The 12,357-nt window shown below is 44.8% G+C and overlaps 1 protein-coding gene across 1 annotated transcript in view; it reads right to left on the minus strand.

Annotated features, from left to right (window-relative positions):
* Positions 1-1,924: 1,924 nt before the first annotated feature.
* LOC138663384 (oocyte zinc finger protein XlCOF8.4-like) overlaps positions 1,925-12,357 on the minus strand; it is a 55,795-nt gene continuing 45,362 nt past the window's right edge. Inside the window, exons 6-7 of the mRNA XM_069749560.1 lie at positions 12,143-12,233; positions 1,925-5,280 (exon numbers count right to left, since the gene is read on the minus strand). Of these exons, the coding sequence (XP_069605661.1) occupies positions 5,096-5,280; positions 12,143-12,233 (276 nt within the window). The 3' untranslated portion in view covers positions 1,925-5,095. The remainder of the gene's footprint in view (positions 5,281-12,142; positions 12,234-12,357) is intronic.

Genomic DNA, 12,357 nt, shown 5'->3' on the forward strand with positions numbered 1-12,357 from the left:
GTACAAGGCCAGGTGCCAGGAAGGTCACAACCTGGCTTCTCCGAACATCTCCATGGAGCCAGGTGACCGGTGAGTCCCATTCCTGGCTTTCACAAATGTATCCATGGGCCTCCGGTGAGTCCAAATCCTGACTACCCCAAATGTATTCATGGGTTCAGTGATGGTCAATGAAGCAGATGTATATTCTTTCAGCTGGGGCCTGGCTGGCATCCTGTGATAGTTGCCAGATCGTGGTTCTATCCTGTAAAATGTTCCTAGCTGTGTTTATGTAAAGAGTCTCTGGTTCTTTGGATCTCTTGGCTGTCAGGATGCATATTTTTAGAGGCATATCCCACTTATATAGCTCACAATTGTTGTCTTTCAAGCCAGCATCCAGAGGTCAAAGGCCCCGTCACACATAGCGACGCTGCAGCGATACCGACAACGATCCGGATCGCTGCAGCGTCGCTGTTTGGTCGCTGGAGAGCTGTCACACAGACCGCTCTCCAGCGACCAACGATGCCGGTAACCAGGGTAAATATCGGGTAACTAAGCGCAGGGCCGCGCTTAGTAACCCGATGTTTACCCTGGATACCATGCTAAAAGTAAAAAAAAACAAACACTAGATACTTACCTACAGCCGTCTGTCCTCCAGCGCTGTGCTCTGCTTCTCTGCTCTCCTCCTGTACTGTCTGTGAGCCGGAAAGCAGAGCGGTGACGTCACCGCTCTGCTTTCCGGCTCACAGCCAGTACAGGAGGAGTGCAGAGCACAGCGCTGGAGGACAGACAGCGGTAGGTAAGTATCTAGTGTTTGTTTTTTTTTACTTTTAGCATGGTAACCAGGGTAAACATCGGGTTACTAAGCGCGGCCCTGCGCTTAGTTACCCGATGTTTACCCTGGTTACCAGTGAAGACATCGCTGGATCGGTGTCACACACGCCGATCCAGCGATGTCTCCAGGGAGTCCAGCGACGAAATAAAGTTCTGGACTTTATTCAGCGACCAACGATCTCCCAGCAGGGGCCTGATCGTTGGTCGCTGTCACACATAACGATTTCATTAACGATATCGTTGCTACGTCACAAAAAGCAACGATATCGTTAACAATATCGTTATGTGTGAAGGTACCTCAAGAGGAAGACTTGATGAGGTTATCTTGTATAGTTTGACTAATCTATTTGCATAGTTCTTATTCCTTTGTTTTGTAATTCAACAAGCCACAAGACCCACACAATGGTCATTCAATAAATTAAGCAAACATCCATTGTTCAATGACCCTGCATCAGTGTCTTGCACAGAAAGCAGACAATAAGTTGTAGGAGCTGATGTAAGAGGCAAACAATAGCCATTGAAAATTATAAAAAATCAACATTTAAGACTCATGACAACAGTGTATGGTTTTTGACCAACTGAAGAACAATTGCATAAATTCAAAAGTCGTCATATAGATAACAGTCTATTCCTCCTGGCTTACTGAAAATAGACATCTGGTTAATTAAAATAAAATGCTGTGTCATCTCACCCTCATTTAAATTTTTGCTAGACCTTGCACTTAGTGCATAAACTTTATGAGTCTAGAAGTCCCACTATCTAACAATTTTAAAATAATGTTTATGAGACCCTCCTTTATGTCTAATACAGGGTGTATCAGAGTCCCTCTTCCTACTCATTTTGGAAGTTCGCATTGTCTGCATAGGATTTGTGATTTTCAGAGTCCCTTTATAAAGTAAACAGGATGTGTCTCACTATGTCACACACCACATGTCCAGATAAGGTATTAAATATTAAAATTACATTTACAATGAATGTTTTTTTAACCATTGAAAGCAATGAGAAAATGGAAAAATGCAGCAAAGAGGCTACGTGTAAACACAAACTACAGGGTGAAGGAAGCTTATTTTTTCTCTTTTTTAAATTGCCTTATATACAAGAACAAATGTTTTTACTTGTAAAACACATTTTATTTTCGTAATGCAAATGCTGAACCAGCAAATCACAATGGCGCTAGTCACAATGTGCCTGAAGCCAAAGCAGCAGGCAATCCGACAGGTGTGGTGTGTAAAACTACCTTAAAACCGAGAAATAAATGAACAGTAAAAGTTAGATTGCTGCGCTGAGAGGCACTTACAGGTGCACGTGTGGTCCTGTAAAGGGTGGTCGGACTTGCGTGGTAGTTTCCTGCCCAATGTCCACTTGTATCAGACGCGGGAGCATCCTCCCAAAGCTGCAACACCCCGTGAAAATGCTGGTGTTCACAGCGGTTAGCCTCAGCCGATGGCGCTGCTATAGGAGTAGTGTGGTGAGCGGGGGGTGTGACTGAACGGTGATGTCACCTGTCCGTTAATGACGGACGTGTGTAGGGGCCAATCCTCCTGTACATTTTATTTTCGGTTTTGGATGTTTTGTTGTCACTCCTTAAAAGTGGCGTAATACTCCGACAACATTGATCCCAAAAGCGACCTGAGAGTCAGAGATGCATCCAGCCATCTTCCCCATGCTGTTCTCATTCCAATTTAGTGCTGTTTTCATCCATTTCAGCAATTTTCCTGCCCCCTCAGTCTTCCTGAAAACGTCCGCTGAGCATGCGACCTGTTGACTCAAATATTTTAGTGCTCGCTCATCGCTAATAATGACTGCTATCTGTGTGGGATTTTAGATGTTTAAAAGGGTTGTCCACTACTAGGACAACCCCTTCTTATTCCTCATGATTGGTCTATTTAACCCCTTAAGAACCAGGGTTATTTCTGTTTTTGAATTTCCATTTTTTGCTCCCCTTATCCACACAGCCATAGCTTTTATATTTTTCCGTCAATATGTCCATGTGAGGACTTGTTTTTTGCAGGACAAGTTGTACTTATGAAAGGTACCATTTATTTTCCCATACCATGTAAGGGAAAATGGGAAAAAATCCAAATGCGGTGAAATTGCAAGAAAAGTGCAATTCCACAAAAGTTTTTTTTATTTATTTTTTTACCATGTTCACTAAATGCTAAAACTGACCTGACATTATGATTCTCCAGGTCATTACAAGCTCACAGACACTAAACTTTTTTATTTAAGTGGAGAAATAAAAATTCCAAACTTTGTAAAAAAAAAAAAAAGTTTCCATTTTCCGAGACCCATAGCGTCTCCATTTTCGGGACCTGGGGCTGGATGAGAGCTTATTGCTTGGTGTAGATACGATCTTTTGATTGCATTTTTGCATTTTATTGCAATGTTGCAGCGTTTCAATTTTTTTCTCGCTACACCGTTTACTGATTGGATAAATTATTTTTATATATTGATGGAGCAGGCGATTCTGAATGCGGTGATCCCAAATATGTGTATATTTGTTTTTTTTTATTTTTTTTGAATGGCCCGAGAGGGGGGTGATATGAACTTTTATATTTTTTTTATTTAATATTTTTAAAAACATTTTTGTTAACTACCGTATATACTTGAGTATAAGCCGACCCCCCTAATTTTGCCACAAAAAACTGGGAAAACTTAATAACTCAAGTATAAGCCTAGGGTGGAAAATGCAGCAGCTACCGGTAAATGTCAAAAGTAAAAATAGATACCAATAAAAGTAAAATTAATTGAGACATCAGTAGGCTATGTGTTTTTGAATATCCATACTGAATCAGGAGCCCCAAATAATGCTCCATAAAGTTTGATGGGCCTCATTAAATGCTCCATATTAAAATATGCCCCATATAATCCTGCATAAAGGGTAATACGGGCCCCATAAGATGCTCCTTAGACACATTTGCCCAATATAATGCTGCACAAAAGTTATGGCCCCATAAGATGATCCATACAGTCACTTGCCCCATTATAGTGCTGCACAATCGTTATGGCCCCATAAGATGCTCCATACAGTCACTGCCCCTTATAGTGCTGCACAATTGTTATGGCCCCATACAGATGCTCCATACAGTCACTTGCCCCATATGCTGTGGCTGCCATAAAAAAAAAAATCACATACTCACCTCTCCGTCGCTCAGGACCCTGGCACTTTCACCTGCTCCTCGTTCGGGTGCGGCTCCATCCTCAGCACTGACGTTCAGCCCTCTGACCTGAGCGTCACAGCCAGAGGACGCTGATGACGGAGCCGCACCAGAACGAGGAGAGGTAAATATCGCACAGCGCTGCGCTCCCCCTCCTCGTATACTTACCTGCTCCTGGCGCGGTGCAGTCCCTGCTTCTCCCGGCGCTGCATATTCTTCCTGTACTGAGCTGTCACATGGTAGCGCTCATTACAGTAATGAATATGCGGCTCCACCCCTATGGGAGGTGGAGCCGTATATTCATTACTGTAATGAGCGGTACCATGTGACCGCTCAGTAAAGGAAGAATATGCAGCGCTGGAAGAAGCAGGGACGTGCAGGGACCGCGCCAGGAGTAGGTGAGTATAATTAGATAGACCCCGCTCCCCCTCCCCTGCCGACCCCTGGGTATGACTCGAGTATAAGCCGAGAGGGGGACTTTCAGCCCCCAAAAAATGGGCTGAAAATCTCGGCTTATACTCGAGTATATACGGTATCTACTTGCTTCAATAGTCCCCGTGGGAGACTAGAAGCTGCACTTGTCTGATTGCTTCTGCTTACATAGAGCAGGGCTACAAAATATTTTCCACATTCTGAACAAAAAAAGGCTTCTCTCCTGTGAGGAGTTTCTGGTCTCTAACAAGATCTGATCTTGTCAAAAAACATTTTCCACATTCTGAACAAAAAAAAGCTTCTCCCCTGTGTGGGTTATCTGGTGATTATCAACATCCGATTTCCAGACAAAACATTTCTCACATTTTGAACATGAAAAAGGCTTCTCCCCTGTGTGGAGTTTCTGGTGTCTAACAAGCTGTGATTTCGTCACAAAACATTTTCCACATTCTGAACAGAAAAAAGGCTTCTCCCCTGTGTGGCGTCTCTGATGTTCCATAAGAGTTGATTTCGTCACAAAACATTTTCCACATTCCAAATCTAACAAGATTCTCTTTTTTCTGAACAGAAAAAAGGCTTCTCCCCTGTGTGAGTTCTATGGTGGTCATCAAATGCCCTTTCTTATTAAAATATTTTCCACATTCTGAACATGAAAAAGGCTTCCTTGCTTTAGGAGCAGTTTGTTTTTTAATGCCTCATTTGGGTCTTTGATTTTCCTCAGTAGTCGGTAGTGAATCAGATGGCAGATCTTTGCTGTGAAGGGATGATACTCCAGATATAATAATGGCATTCACTTCAATTATATCCTGTGAGATCTCAAGATCATCTGATTTTAAAATTGAAGATGTCAGCTGTCCCTCTGATCTCCAGGTACAGTCATCTGTCAAGAATAAAACCAATTATTTTTCAATAAAATATCCTTGAACTTTATATTTTTGAACATTTCTCCTAAAACTGTCTGTAAAAATGGTAAGTTGATGTATATACTCGAGTATAAGTAGAGGTTTTCAGCACATTATTTGTGCTGAAATCACCCCCTCAGCTTATACTCGAGTGAGGTGTCCAGAACATGGAGGGGAGAGGCAGCGGCGGAGCAGCGGGTCACAGAGGTAGGATCCGGCTGCTGCAGCTAACTGCGGTGCCCGCTGCTAAAAAGAAATTAATATTCATTTCTCTGTAAAAGCTCGCGCAGTGTCAGCTGCAGCAGCCGGTCCTGCAGCTGTCGGAAGGTCACGTGTGCCGCTACTTAACAGAAATGAATATTCATTCTGAATATTCATTTATCTTAAGTAGTGGCACACATGACCGCCTGTCGGTTGATGCTGTGTGCGCGCTACTGAATACTCACTGCCCCACACACATAGTTCCGGCACTGGGAGCGGTGAGTATTCCGGAAGTCGTGCTCTGCTTGTGAGCAGCGCATGACGTCCCTACCATGCAATGATTACAAGCATAAAGCAGCTGCTGGCATCGAGACAAGACGCTGCGAGGGAGCGAAGGAAGGTAAGTGTAATGGTTTATTTGTTTATGTTTTTTGATGGAGGCCAATCATACAAGGATAGGGATGGGGCAGTGCATACAAGGATAGGGATGAGGCCATGCATACAAGGATATGACTGGAGTCTTGCATACCAGGATAGGAATGGGGCCATGCATACAATGATAGGGATGAGGGCATGCATACAAGCATAGGGATGGGGCCGTGCATACAAGCATAGGGATGGGGCCGTGCATACAAGGATAGGGATGGGGCCGTGCATACAAGGATAGGGATGGGGCCGTGCATACAAGGATAGGGATGGGGCCGTGCATACAAGGATAGGGATGGGGCCGTGCATACAAGGATAGGGATGGGGCCGTGCATACAAGGATAGGGAAGGGGCCGTGCATACAAGGATAGGGATGGGGCCGTGCATACAAGGATAGGGATGGGACTATGCATACAAGGATAGGGATGGGGCCATGCATACAAGCATAGGGATGGGGGCCAATCATACCAGGATAGGGATAAGGAGCCTTGCATACAAGGATAGGAATGGGGCCATGCATACAAGGATAGGACTGAGGCCAATCATACCAGGATAGGGATAAGGAGCATTGCATACAAGGATAGGGATGAGGAGCCTTGCATACAAGGATAGGGATGAGGAGCCTTGCATACAAGGATAGGGATGAGGAGCCTCGCATACAAGGATAGGGATGAGGAGCCATGCATACAAGGATAGGGATGAGGGGACAATGCATACCCGGCTTATACTCGAGTCAATAACTTTCCCACTTTTTTAGGTGAAATTAGGTGACTCACCTTATATTCGGGTCGGCTTATGCTCGAGTATATATGGTATGTAAAAATAGCTTTATTGATTTATTCTCATTTGCACAAGGAAAGACTAGAAGCAATGGGATGAAACTGAAGTGGAGGAGACACAGATTGGATATTAGAAAAAAACCTTTTGACAGTGAGGGTGATCAATGAGTGGAAGAGGCTGCCACAAAAGGTGGAGAGTTCTTCTTCAATGGAAATGTTCAAATAGCATTATGACTTCCCATCGCTTCTGAGACTTTCAGTGTACCCAAATCAAAATTAGGACCCATGTAGTTGTCATTATTATTGTGAGAAGAACCCACTTAATTTACGGTGTGTGACTCTTGGAGCACAATCTGGGCACTATGTGGTGAGTAATAAAATGGTATATTCACAGTTTTCACTCTCCAACATCCACTGCGCGCTAATTTTTGGAAAGTGGCTGTGGAGTCAAAATAGTCACTACTATAGATTAATTCACTGAAGGCTAATGTAGCACCCCAGGTAACCGGTTGCTACAGTGATGTTGCTTTTCCTTCGGGGAAGGTAATGTCATGAGCAGAGGCAAGGGAGTTCTCTTCACCAGGTAAGGCACCCACATGCAACACATTCTGAATCCAGGGGAGCGTCCCCCAGCTATATGTATCCTGACCTGGAGGAGGAGTTAGGTTAGTTGGAGAGGAACAATGAAGTGGATGGACGTCTAGGAGAGACGCAGAGAGGTCTGACAGCCACGAGGGAGCTGCAGCCTCTGGGAAAGGAGAAAGAACCTGGAGGGTTGATGTGGAGTACCTGGAGAGGAAAGGAGCAAAGGTTATGAACAGGGCTCAGAGGGGAACTGTGACCTGGCACCCTCAGAGCCATAGCGCAGGAACCAGGTACCGGGAGCCCAAGGCTTTTGTGGAACACTAGGACACAGAGCAGAACCGGAGGGCCAGGAACTGTATGTAATTGGCCCACACCTTGCCTGAGACGCAGCAGCACCTAAGGAGCTCGGGGCATGATAGAGTCCCTGTAAAACAGCTCGAACTGCCCGTCGCGCAGGTACCTGTCCCAGGACAGGGGGAAAATGGAGGACCCTTTTGGAAATTTCAGGCAGCAGGGACTTCATCTTTAAGAGGCGCTAGAGGAAAGGCTCATGGACCTCACCTGGAGAAGGGGACCCTCCATTGCCTCTGAGCTGGCTGGACCATACCACCACCCGTGCCTGGTGCCCTGGACTGTGGCCAGCCAACTGCAGTAAACCAGGTAAAGACTTACAACTTGTGTCCTATCTTTATTCACCCACACATAACAACCACGCCTTACATCTTAGGACTCTGCTTCACCTGTGGGAAGAGTAACATCAGTGCTGCCAACAAATTCCCCAGAGGACTTCTTTAATGCAGCGTCGGTCCCACTATTGACCGAACTCCACAGGTGGCATCACAACAGACTTTAGACACTTTTCCCTTAAAAGACCGTTCCCCTTTAACGTTGAGGCCCAGGGCCACGGACTGGACCTCAGCCACCGTGACATTCCCCCTCGAGACCAGACCCGATACAGAGTACCCCACTGCCCTGGGGGTGACTCATAATAATTTCCAAAATGGAGTCACTATGAGGTTTTAAACTGCTCTGGTTTTCTGCATTTTGTCATATTAAGGCTTGTGAAAATGGCGTGTACCATCTCGCCTGGGATCCATATCTGCCACCTCTACTTCTGTCACCAGGCATGGCCTCATTCATTCTGCAGGCAACACAGGGGATGGGTGAGATATTGGAACCAGAAGCTCTGGATGGTGCAGTCTCTGTTCAGCCACTTAGATTAGGGTTGCTGTGAACTGTAGTACTGTCACACTGTAAGGGGCGATAAAGGGGCAGGACGGCATACTGGGACCCGCATCTGTCCCTACCACTTTAATGGGGCCCTGGCTTTCCCTTATCTCGGGGGTTCCTATGATGGTTAGGAGGCCCGAGCCACCAGCGTATCCCTGTCTCCTGTGTAGGCCTTATCAGTGGCCCCCTCTCACCCAAAGGAGGTGGACTGCACCAGTGTAATAATACAACAAATAACAGTGTATACAGACAAGGTAACTAAAAGTCTCAAACTCACCAAATGCTCACACAACCACAGAGGAAACACAAAGATGGGAAGAGAAGGAATAAACTTAGGAAGGAAAACAGGTTTAACATGCAACCAAAATAGCAGACACCAATCTCTGTAAATAAACCTCCAACACCAACACTACGCTCCTTCAACCTCCAAGCCAGGCAGTAGAACTGATCACTGACAATAGCTTGAAGTCAGGACTGGGTGTATATAGAGGAGCAGATCACAAAATCCACTTCAGCTGAGAGAGACCCAGCTCTCAGCAATAAGGTTAACTCCTGCACTGCTGGCACAAAGGTCAGAACACAGGTGAAGAGCTTCTGTTCACTGTGTGTGAACGAGGCCCAGAGCGCTGCGGTTCTCTGGAACCTCTCTGTCGCGGTAGCCCCATGACAAGTACCATCCAGTCAGGCATTATGGGTGTGTGTGCTGTCCATCTGGAGTAATCTGCTTCCTGCTTTTGCCAATTGGAAAGCACCCCACCCTACTAAAGCTCAAAGCAAATTGCAGGAAGATGCCAGATACAGCCTTGTTCTCCTCTGGTTCAGTCCTCTCTGTGCTAAGCTGCTGTGACCCCTTAATCTTGCTTCTTATGATTTTGTATTTTCTCTGCCCTCGTGGATCTGACCCAACTACTTGACTATTCGTCATCCCACCTCACTCCACAGAACAGCAGGTAACACCATGTAAAGAATGTTGAGCAAGGCAATCCTTGGGATCTGCAAAGCTGAGTAGATAGTGCCAAGCCTGATTGTGGTAGCCATATTTTGAGCTGCCAGGTAACCAATACATTGTGTCTGGAATCTATTCCAACAAGATATGCATTCAAATAGCTAAATGGTGCTCCTTCCCTTCTTAACCCTGCCATGTGCCCAGACAGTAGTGTACGACCGTACAACCGTATACAGGGTATTGTTGGATTCAAGAGATGTTGGAAAATAATTTGTGAGGTCCATTTGTTTCCTTTTATCCTTTGTGAAGAATTCTAAAGTTATCACCACAAAAAGCGACATGTCAGATGTGAAAAATGGGAGTATGTTGGGCAGTAACTACTGTAGTCAAAAACTGACTATGGACAATAACACATCTATCAAAATGTTCAAACTTAACAGTCTTCATCAGTAAAATATGAGTAGTGGTATCAACTCTCAGGAGTAATTAGAGTATGGTGCTCGGTGGCTCTTGGCAATCTAAACTATCATAAGGGCCAATATTTTCTATCAGATGAGATTCAAGAAAAAAATATTACACATTTAAAGAGAACTTTTTATAATACTGCAGAGCTGGGGCATCTTCAATTTAGATCTCGCACATTTGGAAGAGGTAATGGAGACTTAAAAAAAAAAAAAAAGAAAAGATACCAGGGAGTTCCAAACTTACAAACTCACCTAACTGAGGCAGGCTGATCCTACCACAATCAAAGTATCAACCAGAATGAACATGTAAAAAAAAACCCATAGAACAAAAAATATGTTACATCTCCCCCAAAAAAGTATGTACGAGGGGAGAACTCCAACAGTAAACTGGAGTTGCACTCGTTTATGGTGGACCATTGGAGCTACTGAGTCCTGACCAGAAGAGTAGAGAAAGTATTAGTGCCCCCATTTCAGGAGATATTGTGCAGTAATCTGAATTTCTTATGATTGAAAACATAATGTAATTTATGACATGGAGTGAATCGATGAAACCAGGACTCGAGCCATGCCAACACATCTCCTGCAGGCATGCTATTCCACCCGGTTTGCGTTTACTTGGACCATCATTTATTTTTCAACAGGACAATGACCCCAAACACACCTCCAGGCTGTGTAAAGACTATTTGACCAAGAAGGAGAGTGATGGGGTGCTACGCCAGATGACCTGGCCTCCACAATCACCAGACCTGAACCCAATCAAGATGGTTTGGGGTGAGCTGGACCGCAAAGTGAAGGCAAAAGGGCCAACAAGTGCTAAGCATCTCTGGGAACTTCTTCAAGATTGTTGGAAGACCATTTCTGGTGACTACCTCTTGAAGCTCATCAAGAGAATGCCAAGAGTGTTCAAAGCAGTCATCAAAGCAAAAGGTGGCTACTTTGAAGAACCTAGAATATAAGACATTTTCAGTTGTTTCACTTTGTTTTTGTTAAGTGTATAATTCCACATGTGTTAATTCATAGTTTTGATGCCTTCAGTGTGAATTTACAATTTTCATAGTCATGAAAATACAGAAAAATCTTTAAATGAGAAGGGGTGTCCAAACCTTTGGTCTGTACTGTATATATATTTATATGTAAATATACTCAATGGGTACTGTTTATAGGATTGGGGCTAGAATAGGATATAGCATAGGCTAGAACTGTAGTGGGGCTAGAATAGATGGGGGCACAGTAGTGATAGATGATATCATAGAATAGAGCAGGAGATAGGCAGCACAGGGGTTAACTAAAGGGGAGGTACAGCAAGGAGCAGGGAAGTATAATCAGGATACTTCCTGATTAGAGACAGACACCCGGGCAGCCGTGTCAAGGGCAGGATGCATTCAGTGTATGAGACAGCTACAGGTCCTGGGGGTAAAGCTGCGGATGGCAATAAGGGGCCCCAGGCTGGAGAATAGTATAGTCGGTCATCAGCTCAATAGGATCATCCTCAGGGCGGTTCTGGGGTCTACGACTGGGGCTGGAGTCAGTAAGATGGAACTCCTGGCACCTTTGCAAGATGGAATCGGACAAGGGGCTGACAGGGAGCTGGTGATGTAGGTAGTACGGAAGGGGCACAGATTGTCCACAAAAATTGCATGGATTGCCGGGAGAGAAGAAGGAAAGGTAATAGAGGAAATGGAGTCTGCCCAGAAGGCAGGGAAAGTGCAAGATATGATGCTTTGTGTGAAATGTGCTTCAAAAGTGATGGGTGCCCATGTTATCAGTAAAGTTGAACTGTTTGAAAAGGACTGTGACGCTGCAGTGTTTTATGGAACCTGGAATCCTGAAGCTGGAGTGAAAGAAACCGAGGGAACTGAAATGAGTACTCTGCTGCACACATCACACACACAAACACACACACACACACACACACCAGAAAGGACTTTGTATTTCATCTGCGGGGCGCCAGGGTGTGGAAACACTACAGTTCGTTGCCACGACTACCACCCTGGCTGCCTTACATTTGCAGGTTGTAAGCGCTATACAAAAGAGTTTTCACAATTTCACAAAGCCATTTAAACATTTTCGGATGGAGGAGAATGTTATGCTCTACCCGCAAAATGGGGATCACATGATGCCACGTCCGAACTACACCATTGATAAAGCAGCCACAGCCGGTGACTGAGAAGAATCTGTGACTTCTCTGTAGTTAGTGGTCACTACTCACCTGGGTATTCATATGTAGGAGTCTCCTCTTTACACCGCTCATCACCCCTCACATATGTCTCTGTAGTATTAATATGGGTCAGATCTTCACCCTGAAATAAATATTGTAAAAGTCACAGACAGATGGAGAAAGTCAAATCTTTAATCAGCTCTAATCCTGCCATCTCCAACGTTCTTATGAAGCCAGTATAAAAATAAAATACTGGTGGATAAAAC

This window comes from Ranitomeya imitator, chromosome 2, assembly GCF_032444005.1.
Source record: "Ranitomeya imitator isolate aRanImi1 chromosome 2, aRanImi1.pri, whole genome shotgun sequence".
Classification (NCBI taxonomy): domain Eukaryota; kingdom Metazoa; phylum Chordata; class Amphibia; order Anura; family Dendrobatidae; genus Ranitomeya; species Ranitomeya imitator.